The sequence below is a fragment of the Amblyraja radiata genome, chromosome 6 (genome assembly GCF_010909765.2).
Source record: "Amblyraja radiata isolate CabotCenter1 chromosome 6, sAmbRad1.1.pri, whole genome shotgun sequence".
Lineage (NCBI taxonomy): Eukaryota > Metazoa > Chordata > Chondrichthyes > Rajiformes > Rajidae > Amblyraja > Amblyraja radiata.
In genome coordinates, this window is record NC_045961.1 from 15,192,272 (window position 1) to 15,219,248 (window position 26,977).

Here is a 26,977-nt window from a genome sequence, read left to right on the forward strand (position 1 = left end):
AGATGCTGCTGCCTGGCCCACTAGACTTCATCCAGCACTTTGAGTTGGACACAGACAAGTTCTATTTCTTTTTAAAGTCGAACTTATAACTTATTCGGATTTGAATGCCTGCCGTTCTATAAAACCACTTGGACTTTCAGGAATATTACTTTTTTAATAATAAAATTCGCTTTCAAAAACAACAGTGCCGGAGATGCCTGGGGTTCCTGGTGAACCTCGGAGCTTCACTCGGAAGGAAGTAGCGGCGTCAAAGCTCCTCTTATGAATGGGGAAGGCACTGCGCTTGCGGTTCCCACTGACTCCCCGACACCTAGACTGTGTTCCTGGAGGAAACAAGGTCGGCGTTCACTCCTGCACACAACCACGCACTGGGAAAGCAAGTAAGTATCTCCGTAGCAAAGTAAAAGCAGTTCCCTTCTATACGCATTTCTAATAAGGGAAATATTTCAGATGTGTTTTACAGCACCTAGTAACCTAGCTAATAAAATGTATTTTTGGTTTCTCATAGTATGCCGTTTGCCATCATCCAACTTGCACTCGCAGCTCTGCTTATTTATGGTAAGGTGCATTTATTTATCAATTCTACTTATCGTTGTGTTCTGCGGTTCCAGCCACCTTCGTTGAATTATCAGCTGAGTTCATAGGAAACGCATTCAAAGTGGGGCAAAAAGCCTCCGTTCCTTTCTCTCAGCCCAAACCGCCAATGTCGCATATTTCAGGCAGCAAACTCATGGAATATTCACATAAAACGAAGTACAAAAACAAGAATGGAAGGTGTTAAAAAAACTGCATCCGAAGCTTCCTCAGATTGATAATTTCCGTTTTATAAATAATCGATGACTGATATGGATTCATTTACGAGTGATCTGATTTACAGTGAAATGCTGGCAGATCACCACGGCCAACCAATGCATAATGTTTACTTTAGAGATACAATGTGGACACAGGCCATTCATTCATTATTTATGAGCAGATTTACAGGAACTACAATTACTTTACCTGATTAATTATCTGATTTGAACTTCTGAAGAAGGGTCTCTCCCCGAAACGTCACCCGTTCCTTCTCTCCACAGATGCTGCCTGTCCCGCTGAGTTATTCCAGCATTTTGTAGCTATCTTCGGTTTAAACCAGCATCTTTCTACAGTCCCTTCCAACACATGATTTGAACTGTGCTGTGAAGCGGGACCGGCATTTTAAACAAATTAGACTGAAAATCTTGAACTAGCAGCTAATAATGTGTATTTTTTAAGCAAAAGTCAAAATTGTTGTGTGTTTAGTGAACCAGTAAATATATTCAAGGCTGAAACGTACGGAATTTTGGCCAACTGGATAGTGTAATGATCCGGCAGGAATTAGAAGTAAGATCAAAGAAGACCAACCAACATCTCATAAAAAGGGGAACAGCCTCAAATGGGCAGAATTCTTACTTCTGGTGCTGATTTTCTTGTGAGCTTCATGCTTCTTCTTGTGGGCTTGTGTTTCTTGTGGACTTAGTGATTTGGTTTATAGTGAAATGTTGGCAAGGACAAGCGAGCTCTACTGCCAACCTATGTATAGTGTTTACTGCAGTTTAGTTTAGAGATACAGTGTGGAGACAGGCTCTTTGGCCCACCCAGACCGTGCCGACCAGTGATCACTTGTTCTATCCTACACACGAGGGACAATTTACAGAAGACAATTAACCTGAAAAGCTGCACGTCTTTGGAGTGTGGGAGGAAACCGGAGCACCCGGAGATAATCCACTCGGTCACGGGGAGAACATACACACTCCGTACTAACAGCATGGTGTAGTCAGAATCGAATCCGGGTCTCTGGTAGCAACTCTGCCTGTAGCTCATCAGTATGGCAGCAACTACTGTTGTGTCATCGTGCCGCCAATATAAACCAATGCTGGGAGATTGAAAACAATTGAATCCAGAGAAGTAGAAACAAGGAACGAGGAGGGGCGGGGGAAGAAAGCTGGAAGAGGAGGGAGGGGGGGGCAGGACAAAACCTGGGCAAGAACAGCAAGTAAAAGCCTGGATACAGATAAGGGAGGTTGATAGGCAGATGGTTGGACAAAGGCCAGAAATGAAATGACAGAAGGATCGGAGAGTTGTGAATTGTACGATAGCAAGGGGAGGAGGAGGGCAGGGGGGGGGAGGGGAGGGGGTGGGGGGGGGGGGGGGGGGGTTGAAGAAAGGGATGGTGGATGGTGATTGCCTAAAATTTGAGAATTCAACATTCATATCATTAGGCTGCAGGCTGCCATAGAGTGATACAATGTGGAAGCAGGCCCTTTGGCCCAACTTGCCCACACCGGCCAACATGTCCCAGCTGGCAACATTTGGTCCATATTCCTCCAGACCTGTCCTATCCATGTACCTGTCTAAATGTTTCTTAAATGTTGGGATAGTCCCAGCCTCAACTACCTCCTGTGGCAGCTTGTTTCATACACCCACCACCCTTTGCCCAAGAGGAATATGAAGGTCTGTTCCTCCAGTTTGTTCATGGCCTCAACCTGGGAATGGAGGAACTCTGCAAGTCCTTGACTCACTCAGCCCTTCCCTCCCCAGGTACTTTCTCCTGCAACCACAGGAGATGTAACATCTGTCTCCTTCTCTTTCAGGGACTCCAGCAGTCCTTCCAGGGGCGACAGAGGTTCATGCTCTCCTGCACTAACCTCATCTACTGCATCTGGTGTTCCCAATGTAGCCTCATGTGCATGGCGAGACCAAACATGGTGACTGTTTGGCTGAACACTTGTGCTCGGTCCACCAAGGCCTACTGGATTTCCCAGTTGCTAATTATGTTAACTCCCCTTGCATTCTCGTAACAATATTTCACAAGTTCACAAGTTATAGGAGTCGAATTTGGCCATTCAGCCCATATAGTCTACTCGGCCATTCAATCTCTACCATCTAATCCAATTTCCTCCCTTTTCCCCATAACGCTTGACACCAGTTCTAATCGAGAACTTGTCTATCTCTGCCTTAAAAATATCTGACTTGGTCTCCACAGATTAACTACCCTCTGACTAAAGAAGTTCCTCCTCATCTCCTTTTTAACAGAACACCCTTTAATTCTGGGGCTTTGACCTCTGGTCCTAGACTCTCCCATCAGTGGAAACATCCTTTCCACATCCACTGTATCTACCTTTCTGTTCTGAGCCTCGTCCATTGCCAGAGTGAGGCCACAAGCAAACTGCAGGAAAATAATCTAATATTCTGCTTCAGGAGTTTACAACCCAATGGTAAAAATATTCAACTCTCTAATTTCAGAAAACTACCAAACTTTCCACCTGGACTTGCATCTATTTCTCCCCATCCCCTTTCACCTACATTCCTTCCCTTAGCTTTACAATTCACAACTCTTCAATCCTTTTGTTTTACACCTTCTCTCTTTTCATCTCTGGCCTTTGTCAAACCATCTGCCTACCAACCCCACCCACCACCAGTATCCACTTATTATTTGCAGGCTTTGTCCTGCCCCTCCTCTCTTCCAGTTTTCTCCGCCCGACTCCCACAATCAGTTTGAAGAAGGACCCCAGCCAGAAATATGGAGGAACAGCATCTCATATTTCGCTTGGGCAACTTACCACAAAAGTGGTATGAATATTGATTTCTCTAACTTCAAGTAACCCTGGCATTCCCTCTCTCTCTCTATCCCTCCCCCACCCAAATCAGACCAGCTTCTTGTTTTCACCCAACAAACAGCTGTTTCCTTTATGGCCTGTTTCCTTTATCATCATTACTTTTTTGCATATCTTTCATTCATGGTCTTTGTCTCTCTACATCATCGTCTATATCTCTTGTTTCCCTTATCCCTCACTAGTCTGAAGAAGGGTCTCGACCCAAAACATCACCCATTCCTTCTTGCCAGAGATGCTGCCTGTCCCGCTGAGTTACTCCAGCTTTTTGTGTCTATCTTCGGTTTAAACCAGCATCTGCAGTTCCTTCCTACACGTATCACCTCTCCATGTTCTCCAGAGCTGTTTTAATGCACAAAGTTAGCATTTGCAACAGTTTCCTCGTTCAAATCACTTCACTTGTGTCATGTAATGGGCTGTTTCCATGCCAAAACACCCTTGTGGCCACAACCGCTAGTTCAACGTCACGTTTGAGAATGATAAACATATGGCCTTCAGCCCACATAATTTGTACCAAACATGATGAATAAATTGATCTCATCAGCCAGTACATGATCCATATACCTCTATTCCCTGCATTTCCATCTGCCTATCTAAAAGACTCTTCAATGTCACTACCACATCTGCCTCCACCACCATCTCTGGCAATGTTCCAAGCCCTCACTCCACTCTATGTAAAAATAATCTTGCCCCACACATCTCCATTAAACTTTCCCCCTCTGATTTTGTAGCTATACCCACTAGTGTTGGACATTTCCACCCTGGGGAAAATGGTTCTGACTGTCTATGCTATCTGTGCCACTCATAATTTGATATACTTCTATCGTGCTCTCTCAACCACCGATGTTTCAGAGAAAACAATCTAAATCTATCCTCTCCCTGTATCTGAAACCCTCTAATCCAAGCAGCATTCAGGTAAATCTCCTCTGCACCCTCGCCAAAGCCTCCACATCTTTCCTATAATGTGACAACTAAAACTGCATGCAATATTCCTTATACCAAAGTCCTAAAGAGCTGCAACACGACTCTTATACACAATCCCCCTAGTAATGAAGGCACATTTACCATATGCCCTCTTTACCATTCTATACACTTGTGCTGCCACCTTCAGTGAGCTATGAACTTGGACTCCAAGATCCCTTTGCACATTAATGCTGTAAAAGGTTTTGTCATTAACTGTATACTTCCCCCTTGTATTTAACCTGAGAAAATGCAACACCTCACAATTGCTCAGGTTATGCACCATCTGCCATTTCTCTGCACATTTCTGCAGCTGATCTATATCCCGCTTGGTCTTCTGGCAGCTTTCCTCACTGCCTGCAACTCCTCCAATTTTGGTGTCGGCAGCAATCTGACTTACCAACCCGTCTACATTTATGCCGAGGTCATTTACCATGTATCACAAACAGCAGAGGTCCCAGCGTAGTTCCCTGCGGAGCTCCACTGGTCACAGACCACCAACTATAATATCTACCTTTGAACACAACCATCATAAGCCAGTTATGAATCCATACAACCAAGTCATAGTAAATCCAACACACCTTAATCATCCACCTCTGTCTTCTGTAATTCTGACGGCTGACAGAATTCTTCATGAAGTGCTCGTTTTAGGGAATTGAAGAACAATGCGGACATAATACAGACAATGTTAGAGGAGGGCATACAGTCACATATTAGGCAACATTTAAGCTCTCCAACGATTCACAGCCCTCTGAATATTCACCACTTTTTGGTTGTAGCAATTCAACCTCCTATCGAGCCTAAACGCCCTTCCCCTGCACTGAATTCTGAAATACTTCCAATGCTTTTACTTGCTGCCATTTCATGGAAATATATAAGCCTCTGCTCAAATGATATATCATCTATAATTACTTTTGTCAATTGTGAATCGGAAACTTTTCTTGATACCACTGCAAGTCTTAAATAAATATTTTTTGCCTGGAAATTAGGTTGCAGATTAATCATGATATTGATCTGCAAAAACATACTTGAAGGTTAGCATGTTCCTATACATAACTAGAGTACATGCTTAAATTATAACAGCCATACTTTTTCCTCAAGATACTGGTGACAGAAACATCCCAACAAACCCCTCAGCATACTTACCTCATTCATACCTCATTGAAACTTATAGTGAAAGGCTTGGATAGAGTGGATGTGGAGAGGATGTTTCCTCTAGTGGGAGAGTCTAGGACTGGAGGTTATAGCCTCAGAATTAAAGGACTTTCCTTTAGGAAGGAGATGAGGTGGAATTTCTTAAGTCAGAGGGTGGTGAATCTGTGGAATTCGTTGCCACAGGCGGCTGTGGAGGAGGCCAAGTCAATGGATACTTTTAAGGCAGAGAAAGATAGATTCTTGATTAGTACGGGTGTCAAGGGTTATGGGGAGAAGGCAGGAGAATGGGGTTAGGAGGGAGAGATAGATCAGCTATGATTGCATGGGGGAGTAGACTTGATGGGCTGAATGGCCCAATTCTGCTCCTATCACTTATGACCTTATGACCTTAAACACCAACATGCTGGAGCAGAACAAATTGAATTTAAAGAACAAGCTGCTGGAAGAATTAATGGATGGGGCAGTGGAGGGCAATTGTTCACTGATGCTGCTTAGCCCACTGCGTTCCTCCAGCAGTTTCCTCCAACTTCAAGCAACCGCTGTCTCTTGTGTCGCCAGTCACTAATTACAGTGTCTTACCACACCTTTGTTAATTGACTATCAACCCAAACTTTGAAGAGTGCTCTTCATTATCCACAACACCCCCTATCTTGGTATCATCTGCATACTTACTAATCCAATTTACCACCCCTTCATCCAGATCAAGTTCTGCAGGGATCTGTGCTGGGAACGCTATTGTTTGTGATATATATAAATGACTTGGACATAAACCTAGATGGGTTGGTTAGTAAGCTTGCAGATGACACCAAGATTGCTGGGATCATGGACTGTGGGGAAGGCTGTCAAAAATATACAGCGGGACATAGGTCAGCTATGGAAATGGGCGGGGAAATGGCAGATGGAGTTTAATCCAAGCACATGTGAAGGGTTGCACTTTGGGAGGTCAAATGTAGGGACAATATGTACAATTAATGGCATGACCCTTAACAGCTTTGATGAACAGAGAGATCTTGGGGTTCAGTGCGTAACTCCCTGAAAATAACAACACAAGTAGATGGAGTGGTAAAGAAGGCAACTTATCAAATGCATTGATAAGGTAGGCAGTCAGAACCTTTTTCCCAGGATGGGAAAATCAAATACTAGAGGGCATAGCTTTAAGTGGGAGGGGCAAAGTTTAAGGTAGATGTGCGGAACAAGTTTTTTTACACAGTGGACAGTGAGTGCCTAAAATGCACTGCCAGAGATCGTGGTTGACTGAGTAGGACCCGTTGGGCCCTGTCCTCCAATGCGGGGGGGTGGGTGGGGTGGTGGCAGGCGCATCATCACAAGGGAAGGCTTGTCCCCGAACACATCAGCGCTCACCTCTGAGACAGGCGCCCTCGGGAGCCAATCACCCCCATCACCCGTTACCCTAACGTAACCCGTTCGCCCATCACAAAATTCCACCCCTCACCCATAGCCCCCAACTGAGCAGACGCGGCTCATTTCCCCTCATCCCCCCCAACACTCCCTCCCCCTCCTCTTCACCCTTCATCGTCTCTCCCCTCACCTCCTCCCCTCCCTCCTTCACCTCTCCCTCCCTCTCCTTTCACCTACCCTCAGTCACTCCCTACCCTCAATCACTCCCTACTGCCCTCCATAACCCCTCTCCCCTCCCTACACCCCTGACCCATTGGGCCCCGTTTCCCCAACGCAATATTCCCCCATTCACCCATTCCCCCAATGCAACCCGTTCCCCCAACGCAATCAATCCTTCCCACGTGGTGGTGGGGGGGGGGGGGGGGGGGGGGGGGGGGGGGCAGTCAGTACTATCTTGTTACTAATGACCATGGGAAAAAGTGGAGTAAGATTCTGATTTTTTTTTCGCATTATTGTCTACCGTTTTGGCGTAGTTCGTTGATCTGACAGACAGACAGACAGACAGACAGACAGACAGACAGACAGACAGACAGACAGACAGACAGACAGACAGACAGACAGACAGACAGACAGACAGACAGACAGACAGACAGACAGACAGACAGACAGACAAACAAGACAAGACTTTTAATAGTAGGTAGATATACACCAAGCTGCAGTGAAATTCTTTGTCCACATGAAGCATATTCCAGGTTCTGGCTCTCCAAAGCCCTGTAAGAATATGTTCTCACTTGTATCTCGGTAGCAATTGAATGTATACCATATCATATCCCATTTGCTTGTTCTAATGGCATGATAATTTTTATCACTTACGTAGAGCGCTCTCTCTTAACCAGCTCTTAGAAAATAGAGCAGGGCGAGTGACTGTGGTATCAGTGGGTGAGTACTATAGGACCAGCGACCACAGTTTTATTACATTTAAAGTAGTTATGGAAAAGGATAAGGGTGGTCAACAAGTTAAGGTTGTAAATTGAGGCAAGGCCAACATTGATGGTATTTCATAGGAATTTGCAAAAGTTGATTCGAGTAGGTTTGCGGGCAGAGGCAGGATGGGAAGTGGGATGCGTTGAAAAGTGTGATAGTGGGAGTTCAGGTTATGTATGATCCTGTTGGAGTGAAGGGAATGGCAGGCAGAAGTAATGAACCCTGGATCACAAGGGGAAATTAGGCTCTGGTCAGGAAAAAGAAGGCATGGGATCATATGTGTCCTTGGAGGAGTACATGGAATTGAGGGGTACACTAAAGAAGGAAGTCAAGAGAACAAAAAGAGCGCATAGAAACATAGAAACATGGAAAATAGGTGCAGGAGTAGGCCATTCGGCCCTTCGAGCCTGCACCGCCATTCAATATGTTCATGGCTGATCATCCAACTCAGTATCCTGTGCCTGCCTTCTCTCCATACCCCCTGATCCCTTTAGCCAAAAGGGCCACATCTAACTCCCTCTTAAATATAGCCAATGAACTGGCCTCAACTACTTTCTGTGGCAGAGAATTCCACAGATTCACCACTCTCTGTGTGAAAAATGGTTTTCTCATCTCTGACAGATAGGATTAATGGCTCAATGGTACCATGGTAGTTTATTTTCACATGCTTCTAAGTACAGTAAATCTTCTTTATCATGGACAATGGGTGTGGGAGGTGGTGTCCGTTACGCCGATTGTCGCGGTGGAGGTCACCCAAGTGAGACAGGGGCTTAACTGAGCAAGGCATTATCTTTGTATGTAGTTGAAATAAAGAACTACAGATGGTGGTTAATACACAAAAGGACACAAAGAACTGAGTAGGTCAGGCAGCATCGCTGGAGAAAATGTATAGGTGTCACCAGTTTCCTTCTTCAGACCAGTTCAGCCTGCTGAGTTACTCCAGCACTTTGTGTGGTTTCACCGTAAAACTAGGCGCCGTGCCGCTGGTCTGCTGATCATGGAATCCAAGTTTATAGCTCACTGGAGGTGGCAACACATGTACATGGAGTAGTAAGGAAAGCATATGGTATGCTTGCCTTCATTGCCAGGGCACTAAGTACAAAAGTCAGAAAGTCATGATGCAGCTCCGTAGGACCTAATTTGAAATATTGCGTGCAGTTAAGGTCACCTCATTACAGGAAAGATGTGGAAGCTTTGGATAGGGTGGGGAAAAAGTTTACCAGAATGCTGCCTGGATTAGGTCAAGAAGGACAGGCTGCAGGTTTCATCGCAAATCCTAAAGGACAGCTGGCGAAATTACCAAAATACTGTTAAAGAGGCCAAAAGATATTACCTGTCTAATATAATAGTGTCTAAGCGTCACGACCCACGTGTGTTATTCAAAACTATTGATTCTGTTTTAAATGCCCCACAGCCTGTCTGCTTGGAAGCATCGTCCGAATTGTGCAATGACTTCCTGCACTTCTTTATCAATAAGGTTGTTTCTATAAGGGCTCTCATCTCAGCTCCTGCCTCTGACCCCTCTGTTCCAGCCCCATGCCTGGTGGCATTCGATAAGTTTGTGCCTCTGACATTGTCGGGTCTAGAGGATGTGGTTAGGCATATTAAGCCGTCGGGTTCCCCTTGTGATGCTGCCCCTCCTCTTCTTTTTAAAGAGGTTTTCCCGAGTATAGGGCAGTCGGTTCTCGCCATCATAAACAGTAGCTTGTGTTCTGGGGTTGTCCCCATAAATTTTAAACATGCAGTAGTGCAACCACTACTTAAGAAACCAGGCCTGGATCAAACTGTTCTGGCCAATTTTAGGCCGATCTCCAAGTTGCCTTTTATCTCTAAGATCATGGAGAAAGTAGTTTATGCTCAGCTGAAACTCTTCCTGGATGAGCACAATATTCGGGAGGTTTTCCAGTCTGGATTCAAGGCTATACATAGCACAGAGTCGGCTCTGCTAAGGGTCTTCAACGACATCCTCCTGGCAAACGACTCTGGTAATTATGTGGTTCTTGTCTTGCTGGACCTATCTGCCGCCTTCGATACAGTGGACCATGGAATTTTAATTTCCCGATTACAGCACCAAGTGGGCATTTGTGGCAGTGCCCTGGGATGGTTCAGGTCCTATCTGGCAGACAGAACCATGCGTGTAAGCCTTGCTGGCTTTGAATCCTCCTCCACTCCCTTGGTATATGGGGTTCCACAGGGCTCAATTTTAGGGCCCCTGCTCTTCTCTTTATACCTACTTCCTCTGGGCTCAATTTTAAGAAGGCATGGCATCTCCTTTCACTTTTACGCAGATGATAGCCAGTTATATATGCCACTCAGGAAAGAAGACGACTATTCTCTAAAATCACTTCTGTCTTGTCTTGAGGACATTAAGTCCTGGATGGCCTTAAACGTTCTGGGACTTAATGAAGAGAAGACAGAGGTGATTTTGTTTGGCCCCAATGGCTGCCATGAACCTCCCTTTGTTGACTTGGGTCCACTGGCATTGTCTGTAAAGCCAACCGTTTTGAACCTGGGTTTTAGGATGGATGGTGATTTTAAACTAGATAACCAAATAGGCGCGGTGGTTAAGTCCAGCTTCTTTCACCTAAGGAAGCTGGCAAAGGTGAAGCCCATTCTCGAGCGGCAGCATTTTGAAACAGTAATCCATGCCTTTATTACATCTAGGCTGGATTACTGTAACGCACTCTACTCTGGAGTCGCACGAGCTTCATTGGCTCGTCTCCAGCTTGTTCAAAATGCTGCCGCTCGCCTTTTGACCGGAACTCGAAAGAGGGAGCACATTACGCCAATTTTGGCCTCCCTTCTCTGGCTTCCAGTGCACTTTCGAGTTCATTTCAAAATTATTTTATTTGTTTTTAAATCGTTGAATGGGCTCGCCCCGCCTTACCTCTCTGAGCTGCTCCACCTATATGCTCCTGCCCGGTGCCTCAGGTCAGCTGATCAGCTGCTCCTTGAGGTACCAAGGTCTAAGCGGAAGCTCAGAGGGGATAGAGCCTTTTCTGTTGCTGCTCCGGCACTCTGGAACACCTTGCCGTTGCACATCAGACAGGCCCCCTCACTGTCCATCTTCAAATCCTCCCTAAAAACATATTTTTATTCTTTGGCTTTCGACACTGGCTGAGGCATTGCTCCTGTTCTTAGTGCTTTTAATGTCTTTTAATTTTTAGTGTGTTTTTTATAGTCCTTCGTTTTACGGTTTTTAATGGTTTGTAATAGCTTTTTGTCCATGAGTTCTCATGTACAGCACTTTGTGGCAACTGCAGTTGTTTAAAGTGCTTTATAAATAAAGTTATAAATAAAGTTATTATTATTAGAGGGTTTCAGTTGCAGGGTGAGGCTGGATAGACTTGGATTGTTTTCTCCGGAACATCGGAGGTTGAGGGGAGACTTGATAGAAGTATATAAAATTATGAGAGGCATAGACGGGGTAGACAGTCAGAACCTTATTTCCAGGGTGGAAATATCCAACATCAGAGAGCATAGCTATAAGGTGAGAGCAGGAAGTTTAATGGAAATGTGCAGTGCAAGTTGTTCTTTACATAGTTCTTTACAGTGGAGGCCTGGAAGGCATTGCTGGGGGTGGAGGTGGAGGCAGAAGCAGTGCACACACATACATTGATGGCACCGAAATGGAGCTGGTCGATTGCTTCAAGTTCTTAGGAATTAATACCACCAGCAATTTTTCCTGGACCAGCCACATTGATTCTATGGCCAAGAAAGCACACCTATGCATTTACCTACTTAGAAGACTTAGGAAGTTTAGCATGTCCCCATCAACCCTCACCAACGTCTACAGATACGCCATAGAAAGCATCGTATCAGGATGCATCACAACATGGTTTGGGAAAAGCTCAATCAAAAACTGTAAGGAATTGCAGAGGGTTGTGGACATAACAATTTCTCTGCCCTTTTGTATCCCACCGTACACCTTCGCAGCTTTCCTCACAGTCCGTAATGCCAACAATCTTGGTGTCATCTGCAAACTTCAAAGAGTTGAAGGTTCATTTTATGTTCAATATGAGATTCCGATCTACCTAAAAAAGAAAAAATAACTAATATTGGGAGGGCTGTTGTGGATGTAGGGCGAATAAAAAAAGATTAATGTAGGGATAATGTAAATGGGCAATTTATGATCAGTATGGACTCGGTAGGACGAAGAGCCTGTTTCTGTGCTGTATCTCTCTACGTGCAGGAAGGAACTGCAGATGCTGGTTTAAACTGAAGATAGACACGAAAGGCTAGAGTACCTCAGCGGGTCAGACAGCACCTTTGGAGTGAAGGAATATGTGACGTTTTGAGTTGAGACCCTTCTTCAGATGGAATAGGTGAAGTTTCGGGTCAAAGCCCTTCTTCAGACTGAAGAAGGGTCTCATCCTGAAACGTCATCTATTCCTTTTCTCCAGAGATGCTGTCTTCTGTATCATTCTATGACTATGATTCTATGTTTTAAATAATTTGATTGTATTTTGTCACGTGGTCAATGACGGCTGTGTTTTCGCTTTGGCAGGGGTGGTTGCTGCACCATTCCTGGCTGATCAAGAAGCCCATCATTTCATCCGAAGCAAAAGGCAGACGGACGCTATGCAAGGATACTGGGATCCAAATAGTGCAAATAATGTGTGGGGCGTCACCCCAGCAGAGCAGGTAAAACTTCCATCTGCCACTTCTCCGTCCACTCTCCGAACCTATCCAAGTCCTTCTGCAGAGTCCCTGCTTTCTCTACATTACCTGCCCCTCCACCTATTTTCATATCATCCACAAACTTGCCCACAAAGCCTTCAATCCCTTCATACAAATCATTAATATACAACGTGAAGAGCAGCGGCCCCAGCACCGAGCCCTGTAGAACTCCACTAGGCAGCCAACCAGTAAAAACCCCCAATATTGCCACTCTTTGTCTTCTGCCATCCACCCAACCTGTTAGTATCCATGTTAGTACCTGCCCTTTGATACCATGGGCTCTTATCTTCCTTGGCATCCTCCCATGTGGCAAATTATCAAAGACTTTCTGAAAATCTAGGTAAATCTAGGTGTTAGTCCTCAAGCTTGCTTTATGCCTCTTGGTAACAGTACAGGATGCCACAGACTGTTACATCAGAGTGAGGCAGAGGTGTGTGAATGAAAATGGGAAGCTATGTGAAGTTCATGGATACCCCAACGGACTGAGTATATGTGCTTCGCAAAGTGTTCTCCCAATCCGTATTTGTTTCTCCGACATAGATTGGTTTTGAGGGCGGGCAGGTGGCACTAGTGGAGCTGGAACATGTTGGCCGGTGTGGGCATGTTGGGCCGAAGAGCCTGTTTCCATGCTGTATGACTCTATTGTAGATCAGTCACTGTATTCCCAGTCCATGTCGGATGTTCATAGAGACCTTTCCTGGAGGAACTTATCTGACGCATGCGTGTCACCCGGGGGAGGGTCTGGCGGGCAGCTCTTTGTTCGGACACTAGGGCTTTGTAGCCTTGCAACCTCGTGGTCATTAAACTGGATTTGAACTTAAATAACTTGTTCCTATTTCCACAACTTCATACATGGTGTCAGAAATCTTATTCCAGAACTTTAACGGCCTGAGTTTTCTTCAACCAGGATTTGTTTTTTCAAGCGAGGCAAATAACTAGCCTACTAGACGGCAAAGCTAGCAGCCTTTCAGTCAACATGGCAAATGCATTCCAGAGGCCGAACCCACTCATCTTCGACGGTAACATCGGAGAGAAATGGCAGATCTTTGAGCAAGAATATGACACTTTCATCACGGCGGCACACACTTACAAGTCAGCCCGCACTGGAGCATACATTCTCCTCAACCTTGTGGGACCGGAGGCCATTGAACCTGAACGGTCTTTTGTGTATGTGGAGGAGGTGAGAGACCCCGGAGAGGGAGGAAACATCCTCACTCCTGCAGAATCCAGAGGATCCTGAATGCCTCAAGAAGAAATTTTGGGAGATATGCAGCCCTCAAACCGATCTTACTATGGAACGACTCAAGTTCAACACACGTAATCAAAAAGCTGGTGAGACAATCGAATCATATGTCAGTGTTTTAAGGATAGAAGCAAAAAGCTGCAAATTTGGGTATCTCTATGAGGAGCTTATTAGAGATAGACTGGTCTGTGGTATCAATAATGACGATTTGAGGAAGGTGTTACTGCGTGATAGTAATTTGATATTAGTTAAGGCTGTTTCCATCTGTCAAATTCATGAGATGACTGAAGAGCATAACTAAATGTGAGCTACTTCACAGAGATCTGTCACAAATATCGATGCAGTCCAGGCTAGGTTCAGGAGAGAACACAAGCCTGAGATAATGATGAAAATCCAGTCAGAAAAAACTGGGTCATGGTATATTGCTTACTGCAACAACTGTGGAGGTAGTCATGCAGCTAAAAGAGAAAAATGTCCAGAATGCAGGAATTGGGTGTCATCACTCCTATTACAGAGCCAACTGATTGGGTGTCATCTATGGTTGCTACCAACAAAAAGAACAAACAGAAAATCAGAATAGGCATTGATCCAAGAGACCTGAACACTGCTCTTAAAAGGCCACACCACCCTATGCGCACGGTGGAAGAAGTGGCTGCACACATGTCAAATGCAACGATATTTTCTGTCCTAGATGCTGAACTTCTTTTGGCAGATTTCACTTGACTATACATCTTCAATGCTAACCACTTTCAGCACTTCTTTTGGTTGCTACAGGTTTTTAAGAATGCCATTTGGACTCGCCTCTGCCAGTGAGGTGTTCCTGCGCTCCATGGAACAGGTTTTTGTAGGATATCCCTGCACGATCATTGTCGACGACATAATAATTGTAGGTGAGAACATGGAAGAACACAACGCTAATTTGGGAAAAGTGCTCGACCGTGCCAGAGAGGTAAACTTGAAGCTCAATCCTCTCAAATGCAAGTTGCATCTGAACCAGCTCAGCTATGTTGGACACGTTTTCACAAGTGACGGCCTCAAAGCTGACCCTTCCAAAACAGCAATCAGTGAAATGCCAGTGCCAGCAGATGTCCCTGCTCTACAAAGATTTCTGGGAATGGTCAATTACCTTGGAAAATGTATTCCAAACTTCAATCGGCTGTCGGCTGCTCTGCGACAACTTACACACAAAGACACTGAATGGACATGAGCAGCAGCAGCAAAATGCTTTTGAGGCACTAAAGCGGCATATGGCCTGCCCAGCTGTTCTATCTTACTTTGATGTCAGCAAGCCGGTGACACTTACATGTGATGCTTTACAGTATGGTCTCAGTACACCATGTTTGCAGGAAGGATAGCCCGTAGTGTATGCTTCACGGACACTGACTGACACTGAAACCAGATATGCTCAAATTGAAAAAGAGCTGTTGGCGGAGATTTTTGCGTGTACCAAGTTCAACGACTACATCTATGGCAAGCCAGTGACCATAGAAACAGACCACCAGCCAGTGGTCACTATACTGAACAAACCCATACATGTGGCACCAGCAAGACTTCAAAGGATGATGTTAAGACTTCAGAAGTACAGCATCACCATTTACAAATGTGGAAAACCACTGCACCTGGCGGACAAGATCCACAGTTCAGCATGCTGATGAGCAGGACAGTTTTGATGTCACGACAGTCAACTAGTTAAATGTAGTGTTTGTGTTTTTTTAAGCTTGGTTTTAAATGTGTATATGTGGGGGGCGGGGGGGGGGAGGGGGAAACCGTTTTAAATCTCTTCCCTGTACGGGAGACCCGACCTTTTCCCTGTCGGGTCTCCGTTGTCGTTGGGGCCTAGCACCGTGGAGCGGCCTCCAACCTGAACGACCCGGGGGCTCGGGAGTCTGCGGAGCTGTGGAGCTGCGGACTACTCACCATCGTGGGGCTGGCCGGCCTCGGTGCGTGGGGAGCGGTGGTGACTCGCTGCTGCGACTCGACTCCTGGGGCTCGGAGGCTCCAGCAACGCAGCCGCAGGTCCGGTGGACTGGGACATCGGGAGCTCGCGGGTCCGGGGGGAGAGAGAGAGACCGCTTCCCGGAGCTCCCGCAACGCGACTTCTCCAGCCCGTGTCGCGGGGTTGGAACGACCTGGAGCGGGGTCATACATCACCCGGCACGGCTTCATGGCCGTGGGACTCACCATCGCACGCTGGGGCTCCGACCTTGTACTTTCAGACCGGGAGCGGGGCCGTAAATCGCCCCGCGCGGCCTAAAATGGCCGTGGGACTTATCATCACCCGCCTGGGGCTTGGACATCGGGAGAGACATGGAGAGCAGGGGAGAGAAAAGACGTTGCCTCCATCACAGTGGGTTCACTGTGATGGATGTTTGTGTGAACTTAATTGTGTGTATGTCTGTAGGACATTGTCTTTGTTTGTATGGCTGTGGAAACAAAATTTCGTTTGAGTCTCACTGGGGCTCAAATGACAATAAATTGTATTGTATTGTATTGTTGTATTGTATTGTACATATCCTCTTCTCGCTTCGAGGAGTTAGTGTTACACACAGCTGATGGCACAACCCTGCAGACACTCAGCACTAATATCAGACATGGATGGCCCAGCAAACAGCGCGTGCTTCCGCATGCTGTTCACCCTTATGTTCCTTTCAGAGATGAGCTAACTATTGAAGACTGGGTCATCATGAAGGGTCACAAAACAGTCATTCCTTTCTCAATAAAAAAGGCGTACGTCGGCATTATGCACAGATGGCATCCTGGGGCAAAAGCTACTATAAGAAGAGCAAGGGGCATTGTTATCTGGCCTACAATGACAGACGATATCAACTAGGATACAGTCATGATCTGTGTGTAACAGCACAAAGTCACACACACAGAAAGAACCACTTCTGCCGCATCCAGTTCCAGACCTGCCTTGGTCCACGGTGGCAACAGACATTTTTGAATGGCACAGTCAGCAGTACTTGGTGCTGGTGGACTCATATTCTGGCTGGTATGAGATTGACCTGCTTCGTGACGCTACTTCAGCAGCAGCCATTTTTAAACTTAAGAGACACTTTTCAGTTCATGGAACACCACACACCCTCATATCAGACAATGCCAGACAGTTCACAAGCCAGCGCTTTAAAGACTTCGCTACACAGTGGGACTTCACTCATGTTACCAGCAGCCCAGAGTATCCCCAATCTAATGGGTTAGCTGAAAGAGCAGTCCGCAGCGCTAAACAACTCATGGAGGAGTCTCACAGAAACAGAACTGATGTTTTTCTAAACCTCCTCAATCAGAGAAACGTGCAACGTGATACAAAGCTTGGATCTCCAGCACAAAGACTATTGTCAAGGCAAACATGTACTTCGCTCCCAGTCTCAAGGACACTGCTTGAACCACATCGTAAGACTCTGGAAGTACAAACCCAGCTTCTAAACAAAAGAATGTCACAGAAAGTGTGCTATGACCAATCAAGTCGACTACTTCAGCCTTTGATGGAAGGACAGGTTGTCAAGTTACAAGGCTACTACCGAACGGGCATGGTAAAGGAGATATGCCAGGAGCCCAGGTCTTACCTTATTCATTCAGAAGGAAAGCTGTACAGGAGGAATTGCAGACACATTTTGCCTGTAGTCGAGCCTGCCCCAGCACAGCTAAATCCATGTGACACTGACACTGATCACCAGGATACTGGACTTGGGTCAGAAGACGATAACACACTCACAAGAGATGGACGAGAAATAATGGACACTGAGCAGTTTCAGGTTCAGGTGCCTGTACTTGTGGCCAAATTGCCTTTGAACACCACGGAGGGTCTGCTATAGTTACTAGTTATTATGTTATTTTATCTTTATATGGGGCGTGAGCTAAGGAAAGGGGATGTAGATCAGACACTGTATTCACAGTCCATGTCGGGTGTTCGTAGACACCTTTCCTGGACGAACTTATCTGGCGCATGCGTGTCACTCGGGAGAGGTTCTGGTGTGGAAGTTAATCTGGCGGGCAGCTCTTTGTTTGGATACGGGGGCTTTGGCTGCAGCCTTGCAACCTCGTGGCCATTAAACTGGATTTGAAGTTAAATAACATTGTTTTTGCCACAACTTCATACATTTGTGACTCTGGAGGAGATCAGATTATGAACACTAAATATAGTGCACCAAATCGAAAGACATTCAAGGGGGGGAGGTAGCCATTGGGAATGGAAGAGTGAACCAGAGAGTTGTGAAGGTGATCAGTCCTTTCAAAATGTCGTAAAGGGAGGAGAAGGGAAGATGTGACTGGTGGTGGATACATTTGTACACCTCACTTTGGAAAGACACACTTTAAGACATGATTTAAGGGCATCAAAGTCAGGCAAGTGAGGAATCTACATGGGTTTTTATTTTCTTCATGAGGCGTAATCTCTCTCCACAGAATATGCCTCATTTACAGTATCTTGGTTTAGAGATCAGGATACGTTTGCAGATCCACGGCAAGTTCTTTGTATGTATTTACTTCTGGAATTTAAATAGATTGCATCATATGGCTCATCAGCAAAGTAGAGTAGATTTCCTATTCCTTGCTAATCGGGATCAACATTCTCCCTGATACTTTCAGGATTATTTAGAGTTAAATGGGAAGTCTCCCATTCCTTAGGGAATATTTATCCCTCCAGGGTTGACTGGGGAGACAGCATATTTAGTCAATTATCAGGTTGGCGCAGATACATTGGACTGTTTTCTGGACTGAGTCTACCAGCTATTTAATTTAAGGTAGACAAAAATGCTGGAGAAACTCAGCAGGTGAGGCAGCATCTATGGAGCGATGGAATAGGTGATGTTTCGGATTGAGAGACTGATGTCGGGGGGGGGGGAAATAAAAGAAGATGCGGAGACAGTAGGCTGTGGGAGAGCAGGGAAGGGGAGGGGAAGTAGGGAGAAAGCAAGGACTACCTGAAAATGGAGGTCAATGTTCATACCGCTGGGGTGTAAACTACCCAAGCGAAATATGAGGTGCTGTTCCTCCAATTTGCGATGGGCCTCACTCTGGCCATGGAGGAGGCCCAGGACAGAAAGGTCGGATTTGGAATGGGAGGGGGCGTTGAAGTGCTGAGCCACCGGGAGATCAGGTTGGTTATTGCGAACTGAGCAGAGGTGTTGGGCGAAGCGATCGCCAAGCCTGCGCTTGGTCTCACCGATGTAGAGCAGTTGACACCTGGAACAGCGGATGCAGTAGATGAGGTTGGAGGAGGTGCAGGTGAACCTCTGCCGCACCTGGAAAGACTGCTTGGGTCCTTGGATGGAGTCGAGGGGGGAGGTAAAGCGACAAGTGTAGCATTTCCTGCGGTTGCAAGGGAAAGTACCAGGGGAGGGGACAGTTTGGGTGGGATAGGACGAATTGACCAGGGAGTTATGGAGGGAATGGTCTCTGCTGAAAGCAGAAAGGGGAGGAAATGGGAAGATGTGGCCAGTGGTGGGATCCCGTTGGAAGACCTTCCTTCCCTCTAGCTATTTAATTTATGTCCATCAAGTTGCAACTCCTACCGAATGTATATTTGCAACTGACTGGTAGTTTGCAAAGGCAGTTGACCTCCATTCCCTCTGAGCCACACAACCATGTCACCCAGGGGTTGGGGAAATTTCGCAAAACTGCAAGTTGTAAATCATGCATGGTTTAAATATATATTTTTCTTAATGTCTTTCCATTCTGTATGAGTTATATGTTATGCATATTTTAACTGTATGTTTAATGTAATTTAGGCAAGTGAATACTGGACATCGTTGAGAGATTCAGCACAATACTACATAGGTTTGAGTTCGGTTGGTTTTGCATCAGATCCTTCCGTTGTTCAGTGAGTACTAAACAGCTTGTTTGATATATATTGTGCAGATGGTGCAAAAAAGGAACTGCAATGAAAAAATATGTGGAACAAGTGTCCTTTTAATTGTGTGATGCTTCCATAGAACGTAGAATATATATATATTTCTTTGGAGGTCCGTGTCATAACCCATTAAATAGTGATTGCACCTTTCTTATTCCTGAGTTCTAACCACATTGTCTCACCAGACGAGTACTCCAGAGGTCCCCTCCAAGGGAGGTTATCCACTTTGGCGGCAAAAACAAGGGGGAAGATTATTATCTCAATTGGGTTAGGTTAGGCAAGGGGGAGGTACAGAGAGACCTGGGTGTCCTTGTACACCGGTCACTGAAAGTTGGCGTGCAGGTACAGCAGGCAGTGAAGAAAGCTAATGGAATGTTGGCCTTCATAACAAGAGGATTTCAGTATAGGAGTAAAGAGGTTCTTCTGCAGTTGTATAGGGCTCTGGTGAGACCACATCTGGAGTATTGTGTACAGTTTTGGTCTCCTATTTTGAGGAAGGACATCCTTGTGATTGAGGCAGTGCAGCGTAGGTTCACGAGATTGATCTCAGGGATGGTGGGATTGTCATATGAGGAAAGATTGAAAAGACTAGGCTTGTATTCACTGGAGTTTAGAAGGATGAGGGGGTATCTTATAGAAACATATAAAATTATAAAAGGACTGGACAAGCTAGATGCAGGAAAAATGTTCCCAATGTTGGGCGAGTCCAGAACCAGGGGCCACAGTCTTAGAATAAAGGGGAGGCCATTTAAGACTGAGGTGAGAAAAAACCTTTTCACCCAGTGTTGTGAATTTGTGGAATTCCCTGCCTCAGAGGGCAGTGGAGGCCAAATCACTGGATGGATTTAAGAGAGAGTTAGATAGAGCTCTAGGGGCAAGTGGAATCAAGGGATATGGGGAGAAGGCTGGCACGGGTTATTGATTGCGGGCGATCAGCCATGATCACAATGAATGGCGGTGCTGGCTCGAAGGGCTGAATGGCCTCCTCCTGCACCTATTTTCCAGGCTTCCAAGTGGTTTTGTGGCATTCTTCCTGATCATCTCCACTGCCTCTTTTACATCATTATGCAATCTCCAATACCAAAAAGCAGAGAAATTGGAGGATGTCCAGTTGGAGCACAGGGGAGGGGGAGAAAGTGGGGGCTGTGGGGGAGAAAGAGAAGGTGGGATATGCCTATCCAGGAGGAATGTGAGCTGATGCTTCTCCAGTTTGTGTGCGGCCTCACTCTGACAATGCAGGCGGCCCAGGACAGAAAGGTCCGTGTGGGAATGGGAAGGGGAGTTAAAATGGTTCAGAACCGGGAGATCCTACAGGCCTTAGTGGACCGAGTGAAAGTGTTCAGCGAAACGGTCACACAGTCAATGTACAGGAGGCCACATTGGGAACACCGGATGCAGTAGATGAGGTTAAAGGAGGTGCATGTGAACGTCTGTCTCACCTGGAAGGACTGCTGGGGTTCCTGGATGAAGGCGAGGGAGGAGATATAAAGTCAGGTGTTGCATCTCCTGCTTTGCATGGGAAGTTCTTGGGGAAGGGCTGGTTTGGGTGGGATGGGATGAGTCAACCAGGAAGTTGCGGTGGGAGCAGTCTCTGTGGAAGATGCAAAGGGCTGGAGATGGGAAGATGTGACTGGTGGTGACGGAAATGTCAGAGGATAATGTGTTGGATGCAGAGGCCGATGGGATGAAAGATGAGGACCAGGGGTACTCTATCCTTATTCCATCTTGGGGGAGGGGTGGGTGAGAGCAGAACCACAGGACACAGAGGAGACACAGGTGAGGGAGCCTTCTAGGACAGAAGGGGAACACCACGTTGACTAAAGGAAGGTGACATCTCGGGTGTCCTAGAATGGAAAGCCTCAACTTGGGAGCAGAGGGGTGGAGCAGAGACAGAAGAATTGAGAGCCGGAAATGGTGCCTTGCAATGGGCAGGGTGGGAGGAAGTGTAGTCCAGATAACTATGGTAGTTGGTAGGTTCATAATAGATAGCCTGTCCCCTGCGATGGGGACAGAGATATCAAGGATGGGCAGAGAGGTGTCAGAGATAATCCAAGTGAATTTGAGGACAGGGTGGAAGTTAATAGTGAAGTTAGTTCTACACAGGTGCAGGAGGCAGCCCCCATGCTGTCGTTGATACAGCAGTGAAAGAGTTGGGGGATAGGGCCAGTGTATGCCTGAAGCAAGGAGTGTTCGATGCAACTGACAAAAAGGCACGCCAAGCTGGGGCCCTATGCGTGCCCCCATGGCTACACCATTAACGGGGAGAAAGTGAGAGGAGACAAATGAGAAGTTGCTGAGCGTGATGACAAGTTCCACTAGACAGAGGAGAATGTTAGCAGAGGGAAATGGATTGTGTCTGTTTGAGGTATAACCGGAGGGCCTGAGACTTTCAAGTATCAAGTATCAAGTATCCTTTATTGTCATTCAGACTTTTCAGTCTGAACTAAATTTCGTGCCTTGCAGACATAACATAGAATAAAATAGCAAAACACACAATAAACACAGATTTATCATCCACCACAGTGAGTCCACCAGGCACCTCCTCACTGTGATGGAAGGCAAAAGTCTTAAGTCCTTGTCTCTTCCCTCCTTGTTCCCCCTCTGCGCTGAGGCGATCCAGGCCTCCAATGTTGTGACCCCGCCGGGTGATGGTAAGCAAGTCCCGCGGCTGAATCCGAGCTCCGCGAACGGGCCAGTTCAAACTCCGCGGCCCGGGGCGGTCGAAGCTGCCGAAGCTGCCGCCCTCCAGTCCAGTGGACGAAGCTGTTGTTGTGGGAGCTCCGGAAAAACAGGTCACCAACCTGTGACCTGCGAGCTCCCGACGATGTCGTCCACTGGGCCCGCGGCCGAGCCTCCAAGGCTCCGAAGTCGGGTCGCCACCGCTGCAATGCCGCCACAGCCCCGATGTCGGTTCACCGCCGCCGCAACGCCGCCACAACCCCGAAGTTGGGCCGCTGCCGCCGCAACGCCACCACAGCCCCGCAGTCGGCCAGCCTTCGGTTGGTAAGTCCTGGCTGGCTCTGCCTCCGGAGCCTCGAGTTCGGTCCCAGTTGGAGGCCGCCAGCTCCGCCATTAGGCCTCAGCGCAGACGGAAACGGAGACGTGGGATACGACAAGTAAAGGTCGTATCAAGACCAAAATATGTTTCTCCCATCCCCCCCCCCCCCCCCCCCCCAACACATACACAACCTAAATAAACTAAAATTAACTAGAACAGGACAAAAGAAAACATACAAACAAAAAAAAAACACAGACGGACTGCAGGCGAGCTGCAGCTGCTAGGGCAGCGCCACCACTTCCTGGTCGGGGATGGAGGTATAAAGGGACTGGACGTCCATGGTAAAGATGGGGTCCTAGAAATGGAAAGATATTGAAGAGGGGAAGGGCATGTGAGGTGTCTTGGATGTAGGTAGAAAGGGACTGGACAAGGGGGAATAGGATGGAATCAATACATGCAGAGATGAGTTCAATGGAGCAGGAGCAGTCTGCCAGGGCAGTCTTGTTGTGGATTTGGGGTAGATAGAAGCGGGCAGTGCGGGGCTGGGGCATCAAGACCCTTCTTCAGACTGATGTCAGGGGAGGGGGCGGGACAAAGATAGAATGGTGTCGGAGACAGTAAAGGGCCTGTCCCACTTTCATGACCTAATTCACAACCTTTTTTAATCGTGGACATTTTTCATCATGCTAGAAAAACGCCCCGACCTACTTGATGTCACGAGCACCTATGACTAGCATCATGGCCTGCTACAACCTATCTATGACCTCCTACGACCTCCTACCACCTTGTGACAACCATGCTGCGAGTATGAGTCAAGGCCAAACTCGGCAGAGATCGTGAATTAGGTCGTGAAAGTGGGACAGGCCCTTTAGACCAGTGGGAGAACTGGGAAAGGGAAAGGGATGGAGATAGAAAGCAAGGGCTATCTGAAGTTAGAGAAGTTAATGTTCATACCGCTGGAGTGTAAACTACCCAAGCAAAATATGAGATGCTGTTTCTCCAATTTGCGCTGGGCCTCACTCTGACAATGGAGGAGGCCCAGGACAGAAAAGTCAGATTGGGAATGGGAGGGGTTGAAGTGCTGAAACGATGAGATGCATAGATAGGGTAGACAGTCAAAACCTTTTTCACCCAAGATGAAAAAATCAAATACTAGACGGTATAGCTTGTAGGTGAGAGGGGCAAAGTTGAAAAGAGATGTGCGGGGTAACTTTTTTTACACAGAGGTTGGTGAGTGCCTGGAACGTGCTGCCGGGGATGCTGATTGAGGCAGATATGATAGTGGCATTTAAGAGGCTTTTGGATATGCCGAGACTGGAGGGTGATGGGTTAAGTGCAGATTGATAAGTTAAGGCCTTGGCATTATGCTCATCACAGACATTGTGGGCCAAAGGGCCTGTTCTTGTTATGTACCTTTCTATGCTCTAAGACAAAAAAGGGGTAAGGGTAAGAACAGTCAGCCATGGCTCAGTAGAACTATAAAGGATAGTATTCGGCTGAAGGCGAGGGCATATAAGGTAGCCAGAGGTAGTGGGAGGGTAGAGGATTGGGAAGCATTTAAAGGTCAGCAAAAAGTAACTAAGAGATTAATTAAGACGGGGAAAATAGGCTATGAGAGGAATTTAGCGAACAACATAAGAACTAATAGTAAGAGTTTTTATAGCTATATAAGAAGAAAAAGGGTGGCTAAGGTGAACGTTGGTCCATTGGAGGGTGAGACTGGAGAGTTGTTGGTGGGGAACATGGAAATGGCAAAGGCATTAAACGAGTATTTTGTATCAGTCTTCACCATAGAAGACGCAAAAAATATTCCAACGCTGGATAAACAGGAGGCGGTAGGAATGGAGGAGCTAAATACTATTAAGATCACCAAGGAGGTGGTATTAGGGAAATTAATGAGACTGAAGGAGGATAAATCCCCTGGGCCTGATGGATTACATCCAAGGGTCTTGAGGGAGATAGCAGTGGGGATTGTGGATGCATTGGTGATAATTTTCCAAAACTCCCTGGAGGCAGGAACGGTCCCAGTGGATTGGAAAATGGCCAATGTAACACCTATATTTAAAAAAGGAAGTAAACAGAAGGCGGGTAACTATAGACCGGTTAGTCTAACATCGGTGGTGGGTAAAATGTTGGAGACAATTATTAAAGAAACACTAACGGGCCACTTGGATAAACATGACTTCATCAGACAGAACCAGCATGGTTTTGTGAAGGGGAAATCGTGTTTAACGAATCTGCTCGAATTCTTTGAGGAAGTAACAACTCGGGTGGATAAAGGGGAACCGGTGGATGTGGTATACTTGGACTTCCAAAAGGCTTTTGACAAGGTGCCACATAAGAGACTATTGCTAAAAATAAAAAATTATGGGATTGGGGGTAATATATTAGCATGGGTAGAGGATTGGCTAACGAATAGGAAGCAGAGAGTGGGGATAAATGGTTCATACTCGGGATGGCAACCGGTAACTAGCGGGGTTCCGCAAGGGTCGGTGCTGGGACCCCAGTTGTTCACAATTTATATAAATGATTTGGAGGAGGGAACCAAGTGTAATATATCAAAATTTGCGGACGATACGAAAATGGGAGGGAAAGTAGGGGATGAGGAGGATAGGAAGAGTCTGCAAAAGGATATAGATAAGCTAGGTGAGTGGGCAACAACTTGGCAGATGAAATTTAATACTAATAAATGTGAAGTCATTCACTTTGGAGAAAAAAATGATAGGGCAAGTTATTTTCTAAATGAGGAGGAGCTGCGTTGTAATGCAACGCAAAGGGATCTAGGGGTATTAGTACATGAATCACTAAAAGTCAGTATGCAGGTGCAGCAAGCAATCAGGAAGGCCAATGGAGTTTTGGCCTTTATTGCTAGGGGGATTGAGTATAAAAACACGGAGGTCTTGCTGCAGCTGTACACGGTATTAGTGAGACCACATTTGGAATACTGTGTACAGTTCTGGGGTCCATACTTAAGAAAGGATGTACTAGCCCTGGAGGCAGTGCAGCGAAGGTTTACAAGATTGATTCCTGCAATGAGGGGATTGACATATGAGGAAAGGTTAAGTAAGCTGGGACTCTACTCTTTGGAGTTTAGAAGAATGAGAGGCGATCTCATTGAAACGTATAAGATCGTGAGGGGCCTTGATCGGGTGGATGCACCGAGGATGTTCCCAATGATCGGGGAGGCTAGAACTAGGGGACATAGTTGCAGAGTGAGGGGGGGCTCTTTTAAAACTGAGATGAGGAAGAACTTCTTCACCCAGAGGGTGGTTAGTTTGTGGAATTCACTGCCCCAGGGAGCAGTGGAAGCAGAAACGTTAAATATATTTAAGTCAAAAATAGATGGTTTTTTAGCTGCCAAGGGGATAAGGGGCTACGGGGAGAGGGCAGGGATATGGACCTAGGTATGGTTAGTATAGTAGACCTGAGTGATCTCCTGGACAAGTGTCGATCGCCTGGATTGGGGTCGGAGAGGAATTTCCCGGATTTTTTTCCCGAATTGGACCTGGGTTTTTATCCGTTTTTTTGCCTCCCCCAGGAGATCACGCGGTTCTTGGGGTGGAGAGGGGTGATAGCGGTATAAAGGGGAGGGTAGTGTCTTGTGTTCTGTGTCTTGTGTCTACTGTTTGTGGGTAAGTGTGTCTGTTTGGTGTTCAGCCATGAGTGAATGGCGGTGCGGGCTCGACGGACCTGGTGGTCTACTCTCGCACCTACTTTCTATGATTCTATGATTCTATGACACTATTGATATCTTGGAGATAGAAGGAACTGCAGATGCTGGTTTACTATGATATCTTCTTACATTTGATGTCTACCTAAGCCTATGTGTTTTCCATTGTGTTTTTGTAGGGAGCATATCAGGAGCTACATGGACTATCTGCGACAGACAAGCGCTTACCTTCAACATCGCATGAATAAATAAAGAAGCTGATGGATCTAAAAATTCTTGTAATTAATCCAGTCAATTAATTCAGTAAAAATGCATACACCATGCCATGACCAATATTTCTGCTACATAACTCTCTTCTTGTAACAAACCCTCACTGAGTTTGCCAAAAGAAGGGTTGAGCTTTAAACATTGCCTAAAAAATCTTGATCAATAAAAAATTATACACATCTCA

The 26,977-nt window shown here is 46.3% G+C and overlaps 1 protein-coding gene across 1 annotated transcript; it reads left to right on the forward strand.

Annotated features, from left to right (window-relative positions):
* The first annotated feature begins 246 nt into the window (after positions 1–246).
* c6h3orf85 (chromosome 6 C3orf85 homolog) lies at positions 247–26,977 on the forward strand. Its single transcript, XM_033022216.1, has 5 exons — positions 247–380; positions 509–558; positions 12,595–12,731; positions 19,737–19,828; positions 26,706–26,977. Exons 1-5 carry the CDS (start codon positions 262–264, stop codon positions 26,776–26,778), a joined length of 471 nt encoding a protein of 156 aa, XP_032878107.1. The 5' UTR covers positions 247–261; the 3' UTR covers positions 26,779–26,977.

Bases quoted from the DNA above. Each gene is read 5' to 3' on its own strand.
- c6h3orf85 (XM_033022216.1), top strand. From the start codon at position 262: ATGAATGGGGAAGGCACTGCGCTTGCGGTTCCCACTGACTCCCCGACA. The intron at 559-12,594 runs GTAAGGTGCATT...TCGCTTTGGCAG, and splicing joins CGCAGCTCTGCTTATTTATG to GGGTGGTTGCTGCACCATTC. The intron at 12,732-19,736 runs GTAAAACTTCCA...AATGTAATTTAG, and splicing joins GCGTCACCCCAGCAGAGCAG to GCAAGTGAATACTGGACATC.